Here is a 23358-nt window from a genome sequence, read left to right as displayed (position 1 = left end):
ATAAGGGGGCAGTCTACAAAGGCTTAGATACAACTTAATCATAGAGATAAAAAAAAGTATATTAATAGAACAGTTTGATTATGCAAAACTGAGGAATGGGTAATAAAGGGATTATCTTTTTAAACAATAAAAATTGTGGAGTAGACGGTCATTTTAGTAAAAGCTGTTAAATTTAAACAAAAGGCTATTTGCAAGTGCTAATGCAAGTGTGACAAAACTGTTTATTCAGTACGGAAACTAGAGTTTGGTAAAAAAAAAAGAAGAAAAAAAAGAAGTCTTGACTAATATTGCTTTAAAGAAAAAAATATTAGACAATGTCTTCCATACTTTTAGAGGTATCACACTGCCCCCCTCCCAATATGTCTTTTCTAGAGCCATGGTTGGGGGATAAGTCAGTCAGGGAATTGGGCGATTAAATGAAAAGTCAGTAAGTCTGGACACGGCTGTTACACATTGTGCTCACTCCCGTGGAGTCATTCATGAGTCAGTACCGATTGGCTAAAATACAAGTCTGTCAAAAGAACAGAGATCAGCCAGTTTGGGAAGCGGGCTATTACACGATAAGTCAGTCTGGAACGCAGGCTATTACACCAGCTCTCAAAAATAAAAAAGATGTTTGCTGCACTATTAATTAACATGGTTTACAATGGTTATATATAAATTAGCCACAACTCTGGGCACATTGTGCAAGCCATTTAGAAAGCGCTAGAAACATTTTAAAAGTGATATGAGGTAGGAAACCATCACCAAACACAAGGGATGATGAATGAGATGCTGACTTTCAGATGCTGTTACACACTTTTTACTGCATCTAGTTCTGAAGGACAACCCTGTTTGGAACTAGGCACAAATAAGAAAAAAAAATGTTTATTGAATCTTAAATTAATATAAAAGAAGATGACCTGCAACCCATGGGGCAGCCATTTCATAACACACTTTAGGAAAGTAATAACAGACTAAAAGAGTAATAGCCGTTGTGAAAGCTGCACATTACTGGGTGAAATCGATACAAATACAATACGCTCTTGATTTCAGGACAGAGTCTTGCAAGGAAGGGCTGCATCATACGGTCCTCAAAGGGCAAACTTAGTTTAATCAATAACTGCCTCTCCACTTCTCTTTTAACTCTAATCCTCAGATTTACAAATGAATTGGAATAGCAGTTAGTGAATCTACTGGCTAAAAATAAAAATGGTGCTGGCTCTACTCAACCAGAAACAGTCTTTGGGTGCTAAGTGGCGATCACAAGGGTGAGTTATTTAAACATGTCAGATAATGTTGGTCCCTTGAAATGTTTAATATCCTACAAAATGACACTAAAAACAACAATAAAAAATTATATCAACAGAGATGGAGGATTTTTAAAGGAACAGTCTTCCAGAGAGTGTTGTGTGTGCTGTTTTTTTTTTTTTAATTTTATTTTAATACTAAAGCACTTACACTTTCCAACCCCATTTAATTTGTAATCACAGTTATGCTCCTGGAAAACCAAAACAGTAGATATTCAGACTTTCAAATTAATAGGCAACGTCCCTTTCCTGCTATATACAAGTCACCCTGCTTACATACCCTAGCAACCTACAGTAACATTCTTGGTTCAGTTACAATATGGGCCTGCGCAGCTGATACAGTGTCAGGCCTGCTGCACACTCCCTAAATACAACAAAGAATGTGCAATGCTCTGCAGACTGCTCCAGCCACAAAGTTTAGTAAAAATGCAACCAGGCTGAGATGTCTTTAAAACAAACAAAAAAAAATATAGAAGAGGGCACAGAGAGCAGCACATGGCTGTAGAACCAAAGTGCCAAAACTGCATTTCGCTAAAGAAGAAAAAGGAAAAAAAAAAAAGTTGCTTTTTTGTGATCACCTACAGAAGCGTTATGCTGGCACTGCCGGTGTTTTCAGTACATTTTGTTATAGCACCCAGTGGGTGGATGCTGCCATTTTTTATTCCGGTTGTCAGAGAGGGGGCTGTGAATACAGCAGGGATATGGTAGTGAGCTGGTCTGGTGATGCCGTCTCTAGTCATGTGCTCATCGTAGCTCTCACCACCTCCCAACGCTCACACACACTAGACCCATCCTTAGAAACGACCGTGTCTTTGTCTGGGGGAGCGGGATCGCCGGCGTCTATCTCGATCACGATTTTTGTCTGAGAAGCGTCTGGGGGATGGTGCTTTAGAGCCGTCCCTGTGGGTGGGAGGGGGAAAAAAAAAAAAAAGTGCTTTTTATATAACATGAAAAAGCAATCAACAAATAAATACATGTGGGGTGAATGGTGTGATGCTATTTCTCCAAATACCAATTCCTCAAGACAATTACAAAGCAGAAAACTAATTTAGAAAAATGGAGCGGTGGTGAAATTGGGGTGCACTAAACAAAAAGTTTCAGAGATCCTGAATGAAACGCATCTTATAAATACACAATTAACCCCTAGGTTGCCTGTATTGCAACCCCCAGTGAATTAAAAGGGACATGGCACACTGAGATGGTAAAGTAACATAAGTGTTAAAATTTGTTAAAGGGAAATTAAATAGTGCTCCTTTGGGTAAAAAAAAAAAGAGTGAAAATGCAAACTATTTACTTTTTTGTTGCAAAATTATCACTTATAATTTCTCACTGTAGCCCCTGCCCTCAGGGAGATAAGGGTGGAGACATTTTTGGAACTTATGTTGCATTCTATCTGTTCATGGGAAAATCTAACTCCCTTTGTCTAGTCTATTCACTTAATACTAAACCAGCTCATGTAAAAGTTGATGACTAGATAAACCTGCCTGTAGAAATCACAGCCTCCTTGTAGGGCTGTGTCCGGAAGTAATGGAGTTTAGAAATAAAAAAGGTAAAATCCTTTTTAAAATGATGAATAATACATATTGCAATGATTTATATTATTTAATATCCTTTTCAGTGTTCTCAACTCTGAGAATCGGACAAAAAAAAAGTGAACTTCAAAAGCCTAAACCTACTAGATATTTGTCCGTAATTGGTCTCAGCAGGGGTGATGTGATAAAATACTGCAAAACAATGAATGTTTGATTTCTACCATACAGAAGAATGTTGCAGAGAAGGACAAGATATAGTAATTTTAGCAAACCAGAAAGAGGTGCATAAATAAGGGCACTACTAAAGATTATGTTGCATCCAGGAAGTTAAGAAGTTCTTCAAATTGTAAACATTCTAGAAACTAAATGCTGTCAAATTTACACTTAAAGGGACAGCTTACACCAATTTTCATATAACTGCATGTAATAGACACTACTGTAAAGAATACTATGCACAGATACGGATATAAAAATCCAGTATAAGAGTTAAAAAAAATATATATATAAAAAAAAAAATCTTACTTAGAAGCTCCCAGTTTAGCTCTGTTAAAAGGATTAGCTAGAATACCCACTTAAACTGGGAAATAGCAGACACCCACCCCCTCCCCCTGCATATGAATATATTCTTTACACATACAGGAGCAAGGTTGAGTAGGTATACGTCGGTATTCTCCTAAAACTTTGGGGCTTGGTTAGGAGTCTGAACATCAGAGCAATGTTATTTAAAACAAAACATAAATATATATATATATATATATATATATATATATATATATATATATATATATATATATATATATATATATATATATATATATATATATATGAGTTTTGCTTAAACTATAGGCTATATAAATGGATCATCTACAAAACATTTATGCAAAGAAAAATTGAGTGTATAATGTCCCTTTAAGAGTTGGTAAGGAAACAAAGCAATGATGTAAGTGTAGAATGATTTATATTATTTAATATCCTTTTCAGTGTCCCCCACTCAACTAATCAACAAGGCTACAGAATAGTCTTGTAATTAAAATTGCTTAAAGTGAATGTAAATTTTGATGCTTAAGTGCCCGGTTTTTAAAAATTCGATTAAAAACAGGGGCACTATAATTCATCAAAATTTACATTTCACTCGTGTTGTGAAAAAAACAACAACTTCCCTTCTTCACAGCAGCTCCAGCATCCTCCGGTGGTTGCAAGCAATTTCTGATGTCAGAAATGATGGATAAGGTCATCCTCCAATCACAGCTTCCCCCCCCCCCCCCCCGGGGGAATCAGTGACTGATTAAAACCTGATTGGAGGAAGCCCGATTCCTCATTTTAGACCCAGGAAGGCTTTGCGACGGGTGGAGGAATCTGGAGCTGCTGTCAAGTTTAAAAGGTAAGTTTTTTTTCACAACAGGAGTGAAATGTAAATTTTGATGAATTAAAGTGCCCCTGTTTTTAATCAAATTTTTAAAAACCGGGCACTTTAGCATCAAAATTTACATTCACTTTAATCTTCTAATATTATATATTCCAGCAGCCTGAAAAGGACACAAATTATCCCAGAGTCAGGTTTGATCAAATGTCTCCTATCAGCAACAATTAAAGACACATGACAGGTGGAGAATGGGGGGCTTTTCTTACAATCGATTTCTGCGTCCTTGTCCGTACAGCTGTCGTCGCAGAGCACTGCTGATGGGCTTCAAGTGCATAAAATTGCAGAATCCGCCACGGGTGCACTCTCTGAAAAAGAGCAAAGGATTAAATAAAATAAAGTGTATTACAAGGGGAGATCAGAGATAAGACAATAAAAGGGGACACTAGAAGTTGACAGACAAAGGGGGTAATACTCACCCCATTTCATACTGACGACAACAGGACTCCCTGAAATCTGTGACTGGAGACAGCTCTGCATGTATGGCCTGGCCGTTAAACCAGCGATTGTTCAGCTCTGCAAGAGCACGTTCTGCATCTTCCTCCCTTCGAAACTGACCAAATAATAAATTAAGATTACAATGAGAAATTCAAAACAGACTTTTTACATTTTTAACAGCTAAACCTGCTGTGAGTAAATGGACGGTAATCTGTGGTTCTTCTATAGGTCTTCGAAATGAGATCAGGATGCAGTTTCCTCCTGTTTTAATTATAACCTATTAAATGGATAGTCTAGTGAAGTCAAAACTCAACTTTCATGATTCAGATAGAGGAACAAAATTTAAGCAACTTTCTAATTTACTCCTATTATCAATTGTTCTTCATTCTCTTGGTATCTTTTTTGAAAAAGCAAGAATTTAAGCTTAGGAGCCAGCCCATTTTTGGTTCAGCACCTGGGTTGTGATTGCGGATTGGTGTCTTAATGTACCACCAATCAGCAAGCGCTACCCATGTGCCGAACCAAAAATGGGCCTGCTCCTAAGCTTAGATTCTTGCATTTTCAAAAAATATACCAAGAGAATAAGAAAAAATTGATAATAGGAGTAAATTAGAAAGTTGTTTAAAATTGCTGCTCTATCTGAATAATTAAAGTTGAATTTTGATTAGATTATCCCTTTAAGCAATGCTACAGAACGTTTAGTGCAGAAAATGAAGAAATCTTTAGCAGTACAAAAAAGAAAAATGAAGGTGATATCAGGTGTGGCTAAGGACAAGTATGGCTGCCATCAGAAAGGCCACTCCCTGCCCACAGCTTAACGTAGCTACAGTTAATCCGGTTTAAGATAATGAGGATTTGACACGGAGATCTGGGACACAAACACAGAAAGAAAATCTACAGCACACAGAAACAGGTAAGCAAACCAATCCCTAAATTCAGCACATCCATATTCAAAAAAGCTTCAATACCCTGGATTTTACTATTGCTTTACACACATCTGCAAGCAGCCTTTAAGACTAACAGATGTTGCTGACTACGGAAGAGAAGTGCAGCAAATATATCAATCATATAGAACAAGCAATAAAAATAGTGTATTGCATAGGCTTTACAGGCCCACAATAGCAAGACAAAAATAAATCTATTAATGCAAAACTTGTAAACACACAAAAAATGCACAAAGATGGTCATACATACATACGCGATAATCGATTCTACCATACAGAAGAATGTTGCAGAGAAGGACAAGATATAGTAATTTTAGCAAACCAGAAAGAGGTGCATAAATAAGGGCACTACTCAAGATTATGTTGCATCCAGGAAGTTAAGAGGAAGTTCTTGAAATTGTCAACATTGTAAACATTCTAGAAACTAAATGCTGTCAATTTTACACAGAAGATGCTTAGATAAAAGTTAGTCACAGAAGTAAAAAAAGTGTATTAATATAACAGTGTTGGTTTTGCAAAACTGGGGAATGGGTAATAAAGGGATCATCTATCTTTTTAAACAACAAAAATTCTGGTGTTGACTGTCCCTTTAAAGGGACAGTATACACCAATTTTCATAGAACTGCATGTAATAGACACTACTATAAAAGAATAATATGCACATATACTGATAAAAATCCAGTATAAAAGAGTTAAAAAAAATATATATATATATATATATATATATATATATATAAAAAAAATCTTACTTAGAAGCTCCCAGTTTAGCTCTGTTAAAAGGATTAGCTAGAACTCCCACTTAAACTGGGAAATAGCAGACACTCCCCTCTCCCCCTTCATATGAAAATACTCTTTACACAAACAGAAGCAAGGTTGAGTAGGTATACATCGGTGTTCTCCTAAAACTTTGGGGCTTGGTTAGGAGTCTGAAAATCAGTGCAATGTTATTTACAACTAAACAAAACTATATATATATATATATATATATATATATATATATATATATATATATATATATATATATATATATATATATATATATATATATATATATATATATATATATATATATATATATATATATATATATATATATACACCATATATATTTTTTTTTTTTAAACTATAGGCTATATAAATGGATCATCTACAAAACATTTATGCAAAGAAAAATTGATTGTATAATGTCCCTTTAAGAGTTGGTGGGGAAACAAAGCAATGATGTAAGTGTAGAATTCACAAAAGTGAAAACAGGAAGACTAGGTTTTATTCTACAATCCAACATTAACATTTTCCTCCCATATAGGGACTTCATGACAAGGACAGAATATCAGCAAAGCGTGCACAGCCCTCCTCTTGCACAATCAGCTGTCAGCATCACCATGCCTGCAGTGAGTTTGCAAGGAGATGGGACAGAGCGAGAGAAGGGCAGTAGCCTGGAGCCGAATGGAAGATGCTCATCTGGTAACCAAGTCAGCAGACCTAAACAAGTGCTGGCCTATCTGCCAAGATCCCCTACAGATACAAGTAGATATCGAAGCTTCCCACAAAAGGTAAGAGATTTTAAGTAAATGTTAAAAGTAGGATACATAAATATAGTTGATATGTCTGTACAAAGGACTTTACCTCCTTGCGCACACTCTCCTTTTATACAGCCAGAATGTGCAGTGGTCCCGACATACACAGCTGAGCCGAAGTTGCCCACTTATGCAAAACCACCACCCACATATCCTCCTCTTTCACTTCCAGACATCATGCCTCGTAGTGCCTATAAACGACACATGAGCACTAATGACATTGGACCTCCCTTTTCCCGCCATCGTCCCAGTGTTTGCATTGCTTCAGACCTTTCTAAGTACCGGAGATCCTCATTAAGAGATGGAGTTGGAAGCCCTCGCTGGTACACCAGGCATGCTGTGAGTGTACCCGATATTACTCATCCACCTCGCTACCTCAATATGCCACCTCGTGGGTTCACTTTGGCTTCTGGCAGTGGACCTGACCGTCCACCCAAACAAAGGTGCAAACTTATGGAAGCTGAATTACATCAAGGCAAGGCCTCAACTCAAAGAGAGCGTCAAAGGTATGTCACAAAGGATGGCAAATGTCAAGTAAACCTCGGCCGCATTGAAGAGAAAGGACGTTTCTTATCAGATATTTTTACCACAATAGTTGACCTAAAGTATCGCTGGTTCCTCTTTGTATTCATGATGTGTTACATTGTAACTTGGTTAATTTTTGCAACCATTTACTACTTGGATGCTTTTTGGAGAGAAGATCTGACTAAAATGGAAAATGATGATTGGGAGGCCTGCTTTCAGAATGTGGACAGCTTCACCTCAGCTCTTCTTTTCTCTGTGGAGACCCAACGCACAATTGGTTATGGTTCCCGCATGGTAACCGCAAGTTGCCCAGAAGGTGTCTATCTGATCATGGCACAATCAATCGTTGGTTCCATGATTGATGCCCTAATGGTTGGCTGCATGTTTGTCAAGATTTCTCGACCAAAAAAGAGAGCCCAGACTCTAATTTTTAGCCAGAACTGTGTTGTTTGCCCTAGAGATGAGAGGCTCTGTTTAATGTTCCGTATCGGTGACCTCAGAGACAGCCACATGGTAGATGCAAAAATCAGAGCTATACTCATCAAATCAAGACAGACCTATGAAGGAGAATTTCTTCCCCTTGAGCAGTCAGAGATAAATCTTGGATATGAGACAGGGGAGGACCGTTTGTTTCTGGTAGAGCCACAAGTAATCTGTCATGTCATTGATGATAACAGTCCTTTCTGGGAGATGGGGCCACAGCAGCTGCTCAGAGAACAGTTTGAAATCATTGTCATACTAGAAGGGATCGTGGAAGCCACAGGCAAGTAGTATGAACATTTTACACTCAAGTCACTGTTTAACTCATGTGCTTGTTACACTCTAATGCCAACAGATAGACCAAACTAATACGACAATAACTGCAAAAATATGTTACATAAAGCAGTCATGCAAGGGGGTTAAATGCATAGGCAAATTCCTGCTCAGGAAGGGCTGCAAGCAATGTACCTCCTGAACAGAACATTGTTGGTTTGTGCAAGTGCAGCTCCTGATTGACAAACTGGCCATGTTCTACTGGGGAGTAATAAACACATAGTTAAAGTAGAGTCAATAATGCAAATCACAAGGTCATAAGGAATAAGACCATGCCATTTTTGCATTAAATATAACGCCCCTTACTCCTTGCACCTAAAAATAAAATATAGCTGGAATTGGTTATATATTCTTGTCCATACCTGGAAGCAGTAATGGAGGCAGCATTATGTATGTCAGTTATATACTTATTACAGTACTACATTGTATGGAATGGCTGCTCCAGATAAAATACTTGACCCCCCATCATTTGTACTAGCTACACTGCATCTAAATGTCAGATTTCAGTTTAGTGCAGAGTATGTAACACTTTCTTTCATCACAGGGATGACCTGCCAGGCCAAGACCTCATATTTGCAGACGGAAATAATCTGGGGTCATCGCTTTGAACCCTGCATGACTTTGGAAAAGGGAGCTTTCCGGGTGGATTACAAGCGCTTTCACAAGACATTTGAGGTCCAGCTACCACGGTGCAGTGCCAAAGAGATGGAAGAAACTAGGGAACTAGAAGGTTCAGAAATCAGCTTTTTCTGGGAAAATGGAGATTTTTGTTTGGGCCGCAGAAACACAGCAACAGAAAAAGAAGACAATGAACACAAAGAAAAAGAGCGGGACCCAGGAGAAGGATTTTCTGACCTACGCGGCAGGTTAATTGGAAATATTGCAGAAGAACGAAGTACAGAATTTAACGGAAGTGAATACAACATTTAAATTACAGGGCATAGAACTAATCTAAGCAAACCCGTCTTATATCATCTTAAGAAAAGACAGCGCACACAAAATAAACTGTATTACATAGACCGAACTTGTGAAGATTAATTTCGCTTTTTTTTTTTTTACAGAGGATTACAAAATATTCAGAATTTTATTGTAATTTAAAAAAGGGGACACTAAACCCAAATGCAATTTTTTAGCAACTTTCTAATTTACTCTTTTTATCAACTTTTCTTCGTTCTCTTGCTATTTTTATTTAAGAAGCAGGAATGTAAAGCTTAAAGGGACACAAAATCCAAATGTTTTCTTTCATGATTTAGAAAGACCATGCAGCTTTAAACAACTTTCTAATTTACTTCTAGTATCCAATTTGCTTAATTCTTTTGATATCCTTTGCTGAAAAGCATATCTAGATAGGCTCAGTAGCTACTGATTGGTGGCTGCACATAAATGCCTCATGTGATTGGCTCTCTCATGTGCATTGCTATTTCTTCAACACAGGATATATAAAGAATGAAGTTAATTAGATAAGTAAATTGGAATGTTGTTTAAAATTGTATTCTTTATATGAATTATGAAAGCAACATTTCTTTCATGTAATTAGCAAGAGTCCATGAGCTAGTGACGTATGGGATATACATTCCTACCAGGAGGGGCAAAGTTTCCCAAACCTCAAAATGCCTATAAATACACCCCTCACCACACCCACAATTCAGTTTTACAAACTTTGCCTCCGATGGAGGTGGTGAAGTAAGTTTGTGCTAGATTCTACGTTGATATATGCGCTCCGCAGCAGGTTGGAGCCCGGTTTTCCTCTCAGCGTGCAGTGAATGTCAGAGGGATGTGAGGAGAGTATTGCCTATTTGAATTCAATGATCTCCTTCTACGGGGTCTATTTCATAGGTTCTCTGTTATCGGTCGTAGAGATTCATCTCTTACCTCCCTTTTCAGATCGACGATATACTCTTATATATATACCATTACCTCTGCTGATTTTCGTTTCAGTACTGGTTTGGCTTTCTACTACATGTAGATGAGTGTCCTGGGGTAAGTAAGTCTTATTTCTGTGACACTCTAAGCTATGGTTGGGCACTTTTTTATAAAAATCTAAATATATGTATTCAAACATTTATTTGCCTTGACTCAGAATGTTCAACATTCCTTATTTTCAGACAGTTTCATATTTGGGATAATTCATTTAAATCAATCATTTTTTCTTACCTTAAAAATTTGACTTTTTTTCCCTGTGGGCTGTTAGGCTCGCGGGGGCTGAAAATGCTTCATTTTATTGCGTCATTCTTGGCGCAGACTTTTTTGGCGCAAAAAATCTTTTCTGTTTCCGGCATATTTGGGATAATGCACTTGAATCAATTATTTTTTCAGCAGGAATTGGCTGTCTTTATTTTATCCCTCCCTCTCTAGTGACTCTTGTGTGGAAAGATCCACATCTTGGGTAATCATTATCCCATACGTCACTAGCTCATGGACTCTTGCTAATTACATGAAAGAAAACATAATTTATGTAAGAACTTACCTGATAAATTCATTTCTTTCATATTAGCAAGAGTCCATGAGGCCCGCCCTTTTTTGTGGTGGTTATGATTTTTTTGTATAAAGCACAATTATTCCAATTCCTTATTTTTATGCTTTCGCACTTTTTTCTTATCACCCCACTTCTTGGCTATTCGTTAAACTGAATTGTGGGTGTGGTGAGGGGTGTATTTATAGGCATTTTGAGGTTTGGGAAACTTTGCCCCTCCTGGTAGGAATGTATATCCCATACGTCACTAGCTCATGGACTCTTGCTAATATGAAAGAAATGAATTTATCAGGTAAGTTCTTACATAAATTATGTTTTTTGGTTTAATGTCCCTTTCATAGCTGGCTCATTTTTGGTTGAGAACCTGGGTTATGTACTTTTACAACATAATAAGGTTCTGATGTGCACAGTATGTACTTGTACAACACAATAAGGTTCTGATGTGCACTGTATGTACTTGTACAACACAATAAGGTTCTGATGTGCACTGTATGTATTTGTACAACACAATAAGGTTCTGATGTGCACGGTATGTACTTGTACAACACAATAAGGTTCTGATGTGCACGGTATGTACTTGTACAACACAATAAGGTTCTGATGTGCACGGTATGTACTTGTACAACACAATAAGGTTCTGATGTGCACTGTATGTACTTGTACAACACAAGGTTCTGATGTGCACTGTATGTACTTGTACAACACAAGGTTCTGATGTGCACTGTATGTACTTGTACAACACAAGGTTCTGATGTGCACTGTATGTACTTGTACAACACAAGGTTCTGATGTGCACTGTATGTACTTGTACAACACAAGGTTCTGATGTGCACTGTATGTACTTGTACAACACAAGGTTCTGATGTGCACGGTATGTACTTGTACAACACAATAAGGTTCTGATGTGCACTGTATGTACTTGTACAACACAATAAGGTTCTTATGTGCACTGTATGTATTTGTACAACACAATAAGGTTCTGATGTGCACTGTATGTATTTGTACAACACAATAAGGTTCTGATGTGCACTGTATGTATTTGTACAACACAATAAGGTTCTGATGTGCACTGTATGTATTTGTACAACACAATAAGGTTCTGATGTGCACTGTATGTATTTGTACAACACAATAAGGTTCTGATGTGCACTGTATGTACTTGTACAACACAATAAGGTTCTGATGTGCACTGTATGTATTTGTACAACACAATAAGGTTCTGATGTGCACTGTATGTACTTGTACAACACAATAAGGTTCTGATGTGCACTGTATGTACTTGTACAACACAATAAGGTTCTGATGTGCACTGTATGTATTTGTACAACACAATAAGGTTCTGATGTGCACTGTATGTATTTGTACAACACAATAAGGTTCTGATGTGCACTGTATGTACTTGTACAACACAATAAGGTTCTTATGTGCACTGTATGTACTTGTACAACATAATAAGGTTCTGATGTGCACTGTATGTACTTGTACAACACAATAAGGTTCTGATGTGCACTGTATGTACTTGTACAACACAATAAGGTTCTTATGTGCACTGTATGTATTTGTACAACACAATAAGGTTCTGATGTGCACGGTATGTACTTGTACAACACAATAAGGTTCTTATGTGCACTGTATGTATTTGTACAACACAATAAGGTTCTGATGTGCACTGTATGTACTTGTACAACACAATAAGGTTCTGATGTGCACTGTATGTACTTGTACAACATAAGGTTCTGATGTGCACTGTATGTACTTGTACAACACAATAAGGTTCTGATGTGCACTGTATGTATTTGTACAACACAATAAGGTTCTGATGTGCACTGTATGTATTTGTACAACACAATAAGGTTCTGATGTGCACTGTATGTACTTGTACAACACAATAAGGTTCTGATGTGCACTGTATGTACTTGTACAACACAATAAGGTTCTGATGTGCACTGTATGTATTTGTACAACACAATAAGGTTCTGATGTGCACTGTATGTATTTGTACAACACAATAAGGTTCTGATGTGCACTGTATGTATTTGTACAACACAATAAGGTTCTGATGTGCACTGTATGTACTTGTACAACACAAGGTTCTGATGTGCACTGTATGTACTTGTACAACACAAGGTTCTGATGTGCACTGTATGTATTTGTACAACATAATAAGGTTCTGATGTGCACTGTATGTACTTGTACAACATAATAAGGTTCTGATGTGCACTGTATGTATTTGTACAACACAAGGTTCTGATGTGCACTGTATGTACTTGTACAACACAAGGTTCTGATGTGCACTGTATGTATTTGTACAACACAAGGTTCTGATGTGCACTGTATGTACTTGTACAACACAAGGTTCTGATGTGCACTGTATGTACTTGTACAACACAAGGTTCTGATGTGCACTGTATGTACTTGTACAACACAATAAGGTTCTGATGTGCACTGTATGTACTTGTACAACACAATAAGGTTCTGATGTGCACTGTATGTATTTGTACAACACAATAAGGTTCTGATGTGCACTGTATGTATTTGTACAACACAATAAGGTTCTGATGTGCACTGTATGTACTTGTACAACACAAGGTTCTGATGTGCACTGTATGTACTTGTACAACACAAGGTTCTGATGTGCACTGTATGTATTTGTACAACATAATAAGGTTCTGATGTGCACTGTATGTACTTGTACAACATAATAAGGTTCTGATGTGCACTGTATGTATTTGTACAACATAATAAGGTTCTGATGTGCACTGTATGTACTTGTACAACACAATAAGGTTCTGATGTGCACTGTATGTACTTGTACAACACAATAAGGTTCTGATGTGCACTGTATGTATTTGTACAACACAATAAGGTTCTGATGTGCACTGTATGTACTTGTACAACACAATAAGGTTCTGATGTGCACTGTATGTATTTGTACAACACAATAAGGTTCTGATGTGCACTGTATGTACTTGTACAACACAATAAGGTTCTGATGTGCACTGTATGTACTTGTACAACATAATAAGGATTATATATCTTTACTGGGAATGAGAATGTTTTAAAGGGACAGTAAAATCAAAATGAAAAATAGAATTCAGACTTTCCAATGTACTTCTATTATCAAAATTCATTCTCTTCCTTCTCTTGGTGTCCTTTGTTTAAAAGTAAACCTAGGTGGGCTCAAGAGCAGCAGTGCACTACTGGGAGCTGGTGACTGGGTGGCTACACACTTGCCTCTTGTCGTTGGCTCACCAGGTGTGCTCAGCTAGCTCCCAGTAGTGCAATGTTGCTCCTGCTCTTCAAAAAAGGACACCAAGAACATGAAGCAGATTTGATAACTTGTTTAAAACTGTATGTTCTATCTGAATCATTACAGTTCAATTTGAGTTTACTGTCCCTTTAAAAAGGGACAGTATACAGTAATTTTCATTTAAATGCATGTAATAGACACTACTATAAAGAATAATATGCGCAGATATAAAAATCCTGTATAAAACTTTAAAAAAAAAAAAAAAAAAAAAAAAAAAAAAAAAAAAACTTACTTAGAAGCTTCCAGTTTAGCATTGTTTAAAAGGTTACTGGAACACCCACTACAAGTAGGAAATAGCAGACACCCCCCTCCCCCGCATATGAAAAGACCCTTTACACAAACAGGAGCAAGCTGGAGTAGGTATACGTCAGTATTCTCCTAACACTTTGGGGCTTGGTTAGGAGTCTGAAAATCAGAGCAATGTTATTTAAAGATAAGCAAAACTATACTAAAAAATAAAAACTGAATGGGCTATATAAATAGATCATCTACACAACATATGCAAAGAACAAACAAGTGTATAATGTCTTAAACACCTCTAGTGCAAGATATTCAGATATAAATGACATCAGCTATTTCAGATGCCAACTATAGTCTGGGTTAAAGCACGGAATTCAACAACAACATAGTTAGACACTAAAGACAGTATTTGTTATATATGCGCATTATATACAAGCAATTAAAGGGACAGTCTACCATAGAATTGTTATTGTTTTAAAAGATAGATAATCCCTTTATTACCCATTCCCCAGTTTTGCACAACCAACACCGTTATATTAATATACGTTTTACCTCTGTGATTACCTTGTATCTAAGCATCTTCTGACAGCCCCCTGATCACATGACATTTTATTTATTATCTATTGACTTTCATTTTAGCCAATTAGTGCAGTGCCTGCCACAAGCCACGGCCGTGACCACAATGTTATCTATATGGTTTACATGAGCTAGCCGTTTCCTGTTGTGAAAAGCAAATAAAAAAAAGAGGCGGCCTACAAGGGCTTAAAAATTATCATAGGAGCCCTCCTAGGTTTAGCTTTCAACTAAGAATACCAAGAGAACAAAGCAAAATTGTTGATAAAAGTAAATTGGAAAGTTGTTTAAAATGACATGCCCTGTATGAAACAAAAAAGTTTTTTTTGGACTTGACTGTCCCTTTAAACACTCAAGGTTTTAAAGCGTATGAACTGTATTTTTATTACAAAACTTTGCATTGTTTTGTAGATCAGACATAAACCCTTTAAAAAAACTTTTTGACTAAGTTATTGCCTCTATTGTGGCCATTCAGGAACATAAATAAATGAGTTCTTGCACTGATAAAACAATCACTGTGTGGCATGTAGGAGAATTGGCACTCTGACTCCTGGGGGTATTCAATAAACCACCATTTTCTGAGTTAAAATTACAGGAAAAGCAAGCAAAATAATATTAGAAGCCAACTCACAATAAGCGATAGGACAGTTATTTACTTTCCATATGGAACATTAAAGGGGCATAAAACTTAACATTATTTCTTGATTCAAACAGAACATACAATTTTAAACAACTTTCCAGTTTACTTCTAATATTTAATGTGCTTCCTTCTCTTATTATCCTTTGCTGAAAAGTTTATCTAGGTAAGCTCAGGAGCAGCAGATAACTTAGGTTCTAGCTGCTGATTGGTGGCTACACACACACATATATATATATATATATATATATATATATATATATATATATATATACACACACACACACACACACACACACACCGATTGTCATTGGCTCAACCATGTGTTCAGTTAGAAACCAGTAGTGCACGGCTGCTCCTTCAACAAATTATATCAAGAGAATGAAACAGATTAGATAATAGAAGTAAATTATAAAGTTGTTAAATTGTATTCTCTATCTGAATCATGAAAGAAAAAAAAATGTGGGTTTCATTTCCCTTTAAGAGTTGCTTATTTTATGTATTAAAGCAAATGAGTTTTCATTGCCTTGCGGTTGAAACCATGACAAGCAGTGCGGTGAGGGTTAAACAGAAGGTACGTCATTAGAATATGCATCGTTTCATTAAAGGGACACTAAAGTCGGAATAAATTTATGATTCAGATAGAGCAGCAGTTTTAAATCACTTTCCAATTTATTTCCATTATCACATTTTGCAGTCTTTTTATATTCATACTTTCTGGGGAACAAGATCCTACTGAGCATGTGCACAAGCTCACAGGGTATACGTATACTAGTCTGTGATTGGCTGATGTCTGTCACATGGTACAGGGGGCAGGATAATGAGGAAATAAAAAAAAATCTACTGCTTATTTGAAATTAAGAGTAAATGTTATAGTCTTTTTATTATGTACTTGTTAAGTATGCAATTCTACTGCATTGAGTGCTCCTGTGCGTATTTTGTAGTTTGTTTTATACCACGACCCGGTATTTTTGCTTCTTTCCACGATCCACTTGTTTTTGAAACAGGACTTTTATCACGGAACCTGTCATACACTGACACTGTCAGTTTTGGAGAAAAGTCTCGGTGGCGTGAGTGCAGCAGGAGAACACCTATCAGCTTGCAGCTCACCTGGTCCGGCCATTGGCCCTAAAAAACGTGGGTGCTACTTTCTAGACGCCTATCTGGATTCCACAGGTCCTCTGGGTGAGACCTCCAGCGTACTGACTGCTGGAATTTGAATGTCAGCCTGCTTTATCGCAGCTTATTCATTTAAGGTGCCACTTTCCTTGTGAGTAGTTTTTTGCACATCACTTTTATATTTGTTGTTTTAACAATTCACACTATGTTGGCGCCCCTTGTTTATCTTCCATTCTAGACACCCTGACCCATCGCACCGCAGGATACAAGAGGAGCACGCCAAACACCTGAACACATCACCATTCACATATTAGGATTGGACACTTATTTTTTACATCACAGCAATTTTTGGGACATTGATAAGTACTTTTTATATATTTTACTCATCGCCACAAATATCATTGTTTATCTGTGATATCTGATTATTTCAATGTATCACTAATATTATACACAAATTGTCCTGAGCACTTGTTTTACTCACAATTTATTTTTCGTCATTATTATTAATTTTTCACACATACCAAACACTGTGCTGTTTATATCTTTTTATTTATGCATACGGGTACAAACCCAATCATAAAGTGTTAGGTCCTACTTTGATAACCTGTGTTCCAAGCGCATCCTCTTAGGTTTTTCCTCCTCAGGAATTTCTTTTTATATTATTTAACTTTTGTCAGTCTTGCCTTTTAGCCAATCAGAACTAATGTTATCTATATGACGCATGAACTAGCAGTAAAAAAAAAACCTGTCAAAATACACTGAAATTTAGCTTTCAAAAAAGAATACCAAGAGAACAAAGCAAATTTGATTATAAGGTAATTTGAAAAGTTGTTTAAAATGGTATGCCCTATCTGAATCATAAGTTTAATTTTGACTTGACTGTCCCTTTAACAACTAATATAGAAATAAGTCTGTGTATTATTTTCAGACTAATCTCTATGTTCGATACATCATGTCTAGCAATTTTCTAGTGCATAGTGTTATTTAAACAAATCTAATAACTAGTAAATGATGCACAAGCAAAAGAAAGAAATAATATACCAAGGTAAAGTGTATAGTGCAACCCACAGAAACATTTGTTAAATATCAAACACACAGAACAGACCTTGACATAGACGTTCCCAACCAGATGGTCACCGAGGTTATCACAGATGTTCATCTCTTCGATCTCACCATACTTTTGTTCCACTTCAGTAAAAACCTCCTGCAGGACGGAGGGAGAAAAAAAAAAAAAAAAGAGGAAAAGTAAAACGTACGGAATAAAAAGTCAATGATATTTTTATAAAAGTTCTTTTACTACCAGCTCACCTCAAAGAAGTCGTCATAATGCTCCTGCACCTGTACGTCACTCACGTGGCCTGAAAGAGATGAGAAAACTGTTGGCTTTTAATTAGAGGGACTAGCTTCAGGTGAGTAAGACATACAGACATAGAGTGATTTGATTTTAAACAAATGCACCAATTAATGGTTAGTGATCAACCTGGTGCGGCGGAAAATAACTCACTGTGAGAGCCGTCTGCACTCTGAGCCGTGTTCTGAGGATTGCGATACAGGTTCAACAACACAATTGTCTGTAATACAAAAACAGAAAAGAAGAGATCATTATTTATTTCCCATAACTCCAGAATTAAAGATTTTTTTTTTTTTTTTTTTTTAATAAACTTTTTTTTGGGAGTTGAACATATTTATTAAAGGGACGCTAAACCCAAATTTTTTCTTCAATGATTCAGATAGAGCAGCAATTTTAAGCAACTTTCTAATCTACTCCTATCAGCAATTTTTCTTTGTTCTATTATTATTATTTATTTATAAAGCTCCAACAGATTCCGCAGCGCTGTTCATGGGTACAAAGATAAAAGTACAGTATAATACCATATAGAAGACACCAAAGTTTAACAAACAAATACAGGGGGAATTGAGGGCCCTGTTCCAGTGGGAACTTACAATCTAGATGGGTAGGAGGATGAGAAAGAGAAGGTGGGGACTGCAAAGGTGAGAATGATGTCAGTGTGGAGTTAGATGAGGGCAGCTATTAGGCAAGTGGAATTCCCGTGTTACCGATTTGGAGATAGGCTTCCCTGAACAAAAAAGGTCTTTAGGAGGTGTTTAAAGGAGGAAAGGTTAGGGGGAAGTCTGACAGCTCGAGGAAGTGCTTTCCAGATAGTTGGTGCCGCACGAGAGAAGTCCTGTAGTCTAGCATGGGAGGAGGTAATGGTAGAAGATGCAAGGAGAAGGTCATTGTTGGATCTTAGGGGGCGGGCTGGAGTATATTTGTTGATGAGTGAGGACAGGTGAGGGCTTTGTAGGTAAGGGTGAGAATTTTGAATTTAATTCTGCTGTGAATGGGAAGCCAGTGAAGGGACTCGCAGAGAGGTGCAGCAGATACAGAGCTTCGGGAGAGGTGGATTAGCTGGGGCTAACCACAGAGTTGTGGGGTCGCTAGTGAAAAAAACATTTACATGCCCTAGGTGGATTAGCCTAGTAGCAGAGGCATTTAGGATGGATTGAAGGGGAGAGAGGGAGGCCAGTTAGAAGGTTATTACAGTAGTCAAGTCGGGAAAGTACCACGGAGTGGATTAGCTGTTTAGTAGTTTCAGCACTCAGAAACGGACGAATTTTGGAGATATTGCATAGGTGGTTACAACAGGATGAAGAAAGCAAATTTGATGTGGGGTATGAAGGACAGATTTGAGTCAAGTGTAACTCCTAGGCAACGGACTTGGGGTGATGGGGAGATAGTGGTGTCACCAACAGTGATTGAAAAGTTAGAAACCGGGGTAGAATTAGAGGGGGGGGGGAATAGAAGGAGCTCAATCTTGGACATGTTGATTTTTAGGTGGTGAGAGGCCATCCAAGAAGAAATGCCAGATAAGCAGACACTGATGTGAGAAAAAGACAGAAGGAGAGAGTGCGGGGGTGGATAAGTAGATCTGAGTATCATCAGCATAGAGGTGATAGTTGAAGCCATAGCTACTGATAAGTTTACCCAGTGAGGAAGTATAAATAGAGAAGAGTAGAGGGCCTAGAACAGAGCCTTGAGGTTCTCCAATAGACAGAAGTCGCCACCAGCAAAAGAGACAGAAAGGATCTATTAGAGAGATAAGAGTGGATCCAGGAAAGGGCAGTGTCAGAGAGTCCAAGGGAGCTCAGAGTCTGTAGAAGAAGGGGATGGTCAACAGTGTCAAAGGCAGTAGACAGGTCAAGTAAGATAAGTATTGAGTAGTGGCTGTTGTTTTTAGCAGGAAGAAGATAGTTAGTAACCTTGGTGAGGGCAGTCTCAGTTGAGTGTTGGGGACAGAAGCCAGATTGCAAGGGGTCAAGCAATGAGTTGGAGAACAAGAAGTGGGTTAGGCAATTGAAAACTAGTTTTTCAAGGATTTTTGAAGCTAGCGGAAGCAGTGATATGGGGCGGTAGTTTGCAGTAGAATTGGGGTTGAGGGAGGTTTTTTTGAGGATGGGGTGACCTTTGCATGTTTGAAGGAAGATGGGAATGAACCGGTAGCAAGTGATAGGTTGAATATGTGAGTAAGAGCTGGAGTGAGGGTAGAAGACATAGAAGGTATTAGATGTGAAGGGATAGGGTCAAGTGGGCAGGTAGTGAGGTGTGAGGAAGACAATAGGGAACTCACTTCATTCTCAGTGGTTAGGGGGAAGGTGCTGAGAGTGGTGGACGGGGGTGGCCGGAGGTGGAGATGGAAGGTTGCAGTCTTGTGTTGGGATATTACTTTGGATGGTAAGTGTTTTGTTGAAAAAGTAGTCTGCCAGTACTTGAGCACTAAAGGCAGATGAAGGGGGTAATGCAGGTGGATAGAGGAGAGAGTTGAAAATGGAGAAGAGACGTTTGAGGAGTGAGTAGATATAAGAGAAGAGATCTTTATTTGGAAAAGAAGTCATCTAACCTAAGGAGCCAAGCAATTTGTGGTGTAGAACCCGGACAGCACCTGTTTATTGGTGAGTGCATTTAGCCACCAATCAGCAAGCAAGACCCAGGTTGTGAACCAAAAATGGGCTGGCTTCTAAATTCTTGCTTTCCAAATAAAGATAGCAAGAGAATGAAGAAAAAAAAATCTGAGTAAATTAGAAAGTTGCTTAAATTTGCTGCTCTATCTGAATTATGAAAGAATGAATTTGGGTTCAGTGTCGCTTTAATAGGCAGAGTAGTGAATGTTTACTATATTTGATTTTATGAATTTGCATCAGATTCAATAGAGCATGCATTTTTCTCACTAACAACCCTGCAATTTAATGCGATTAACCCCAACAATGGGGTTAAACACTTATACCTCTTGGGAGCCACAAAAAGCTACTAGTGCCAAGTGGACACAAAGGCTGAACCAATCATCAGTAGCAGCCATACAACTGGGTTGTGAGACAACTGCTGCTGACTGGCTTACCAGCTATACCCGCTCAAAACCAGCAGTGTTGTGCAGCTCCATATCGGAACTTTACCTATGCATTTTACCCCTTTTGCTGGGGCTAACCACAGAGTTGTGGGGTCACTAGTAGAAAAAACATTTACATGCTCTAATGAATTAGAGAACGTAACTACTCCACTAATGGCTCTTAAAATAATTGGTGCATGAACATATGCTCTACGCACAGCAAAAGATCTCACTAAAACTGACACAAGAGGTATTTGAAAAGCTTTCGTCTGCATTTAAATTTTTAATTCATTTCCCTTTAAATAAAAAGGGCGAAAGTGACACGCAAGTAACAAATATTCAGACATACACTCGAAAATCTATAATCCTCATGCACCAAATTAAAAAATAGTATGGGTAACTTACCTGACTGAAGGTAGGTTTGTTGTGAAGTCGAGAGCATCTGTCTCCATGACGACAAGCTCCAATCTTGAAATAGAAGGAGCAGTTAACCCTAAAATAAAAGGTTTAACAAAGAGATGAGAAGAAATTCCAACATTACAATAGCAGAAAACTTTATTTTTTATTTGCAAAATAAAAACAAAACACTGAGCCTTGACTAAAAGTATGTAAGGTAACCTTTAGTAATAAAACATCAGATATTCCCTACTAAAATAACACGTTTAACAAGCTAGAGCAGGGTTCTTCAAACCACGGGTCGGGACGCTTTACTGGGTCGCAACTGTGTGCTGTAGGAGAGCGTGTGTGCGCAATGTAGGAGAGCGTGCACTATTACTATTTACAACACTTTCAAGTTGGACTACAACCAGGAATAATGCACGCACACAGTTTAGTCACTTTACCAAGAGTTGCAGCTATCTTGTTGTTTATTACTAAAGAAATGTTCAGATCAATCATACAAATAGGGTTATGAAGGTATGTGGTTTCATTGCATTGGGTCTTGGGAGGGGTGGGGTGGTGAAGAACCCTGCACTAGAGGAATCTATACAACCGATGTTTCTGGTGCAAAACAGTACTCTTAGAAAATGTATTTCAAAAGATGTCCTTTAGTCATTGGTTGATAGACAACTAATGAGAATATACTGGCTTCTACAGGACAGATTCAAAGATGAAATTAAAAAGCGGGTTCATTATGGACCAAAAAAAAAAAAAAAAAAAAATTCCCACAAAAAAATAAATTGAACAGTATTGTAAAGTGCACATAAGAATTTTAAAATATCTTGCTTGGTGGAATAAACGTTAAAATTCCCAGATGTTTAATAAGTTCTAAAACGGAAATAGTTTAAAGTATATTAAAAGGACATGAAACTTAAAGTTCAGATAAAGTGTAAAATGTAAACAACTCTCCAATTTACATATATTATCAAATTTACTTAGTTCTCTTGTTATTGTTCATCAAGTATGCAGGTAGGTTTTAGGAGCGTGCACATGCCTGCAGAAATATATGGCAAGAGTTTTATATATGTTATATTTTTGTGAAGGCACTAGATGGCAGTGGTGTTTGCACCCAAACAAAAGTGTTACATACAACCTTCCTATGGATCCTCTTCAACAAAGAATACCATGAGAACAAAGCAAATGTGTTAATAGAAGTGCATTTGAGAGGTTTTAGGTTTCATGCCCTTATAGATATATGTTACCTTTGTGTGAGAGCATTAACCCGTTATCATATACTAGGTAAAAAAACAACAATAGTTTAGTGAGCTCCCCTAACACAAATAATTATAGGTCAGGAAGCAGCTTGTGTATGGTCGCTGCTGTTTCTATTTCTGAGGCAATAAGCAGCTTATGGGGGACACTTTGGGGGCTCTGATCTTACATAAAAACCAGTAGGCGCCACAGCCTGATACATGCGGGTGGGCGTTGTGCCGGGGTAACCCGCAGGCTGAGTCCCCTCAGGGTAGGTGCTCCCTCGGCCCATGGGCTCTAACTACCTCACTCCTAGCCGCTGCCTGCACATTTATTGCGTACGGTAACTACTTACTTGTCCTTCTCGGTTCCGAAAATCGAGGCGAGATACTCGGCCATGTTCCCAGTCTCAGAACTCTTTGTGCTTCCTGTCCGAACACTACTTTCCGCCGCACAG

General features: G+C 37.7%; 2 protein-coding genes across 3 annotated transcripts; one reads left to right on the top strand and one right to left on the bottom strand.

Moving 5' to 3' along the window:
• Positions 1-201: 201 nt before the first annotated feature.
• U2AF1L4 (U2 small nuclear RNA auxiliary factor 1 like 4) lies at positions 202-23345 on the bottom strand. Of its 2 annotated transcripts, none has more exons than XM_053690166.1 (8): positions 23257-23345; positions 21678-21765; positions 18395-18461; positions 18199-18266; positions 17996-18094; positions 4661-4794; positions 4451-4549; positions 202-2189 (listed from the first exon to the last, which is right to left on the bottom strand). In XM_053690166.1, the coding sequence occupies exons 1-8, from the start codon at positions 23298-23300 to the stop codon at positions 2084-2086; spliced, it is 705 nt and encodes a 234-aa protein (XP_053546141.1). In that variant the 5' UTR covers positions 23301-23345; the 3' UTR covers positions 202-2083. The 2 variants fall into 2 exon arrangements, with proteins under 2 accessions (XP_053546141.1, XP_053546142.1); XM_053690167.1 differs by having other exon boundaries at positions 18199-18248.
• LOC128637936 (G protein-activated inward rectifier potassium channel 3) lies at positions 6842-9523 on the top strand. Its single transcript, XM_053689822.1, has 4 exons — positions 6842-6846; positions 6930-7176; positions 7279-8488; positions 9083-9523. The coding sequence occupies exons 1-4, from the start codon at positions 6842-6844 to the stop codon at positions 9466-9468; spliced, it is 1848 nt and encodes a 615-aa protein (XP_053545797.1). The 3' UTR covers positions 9469-9523.
• Positions 23346-23358: the final 13 nt, after the last annotated feature.

The sequence above is a fragment of the Bombina bombina genome, chromosome 8, assembly GCF_027579735.1.
Source record: "Bombina bombina isolate aBomBom1 chromosome 8, aBomBom1.pri, whole genome shotgun sequence".
NCBI lineage: Eukaryota > Metazoa > Chordata > Amphibia > Anura > Bombinatoridae > Bombina > Bombina bombina.
The sequence above is the reverse complement of the archived record's forward strand: the minus strand, read 5'-3'. Positions and strand labels throughout refer to the sequence as shown.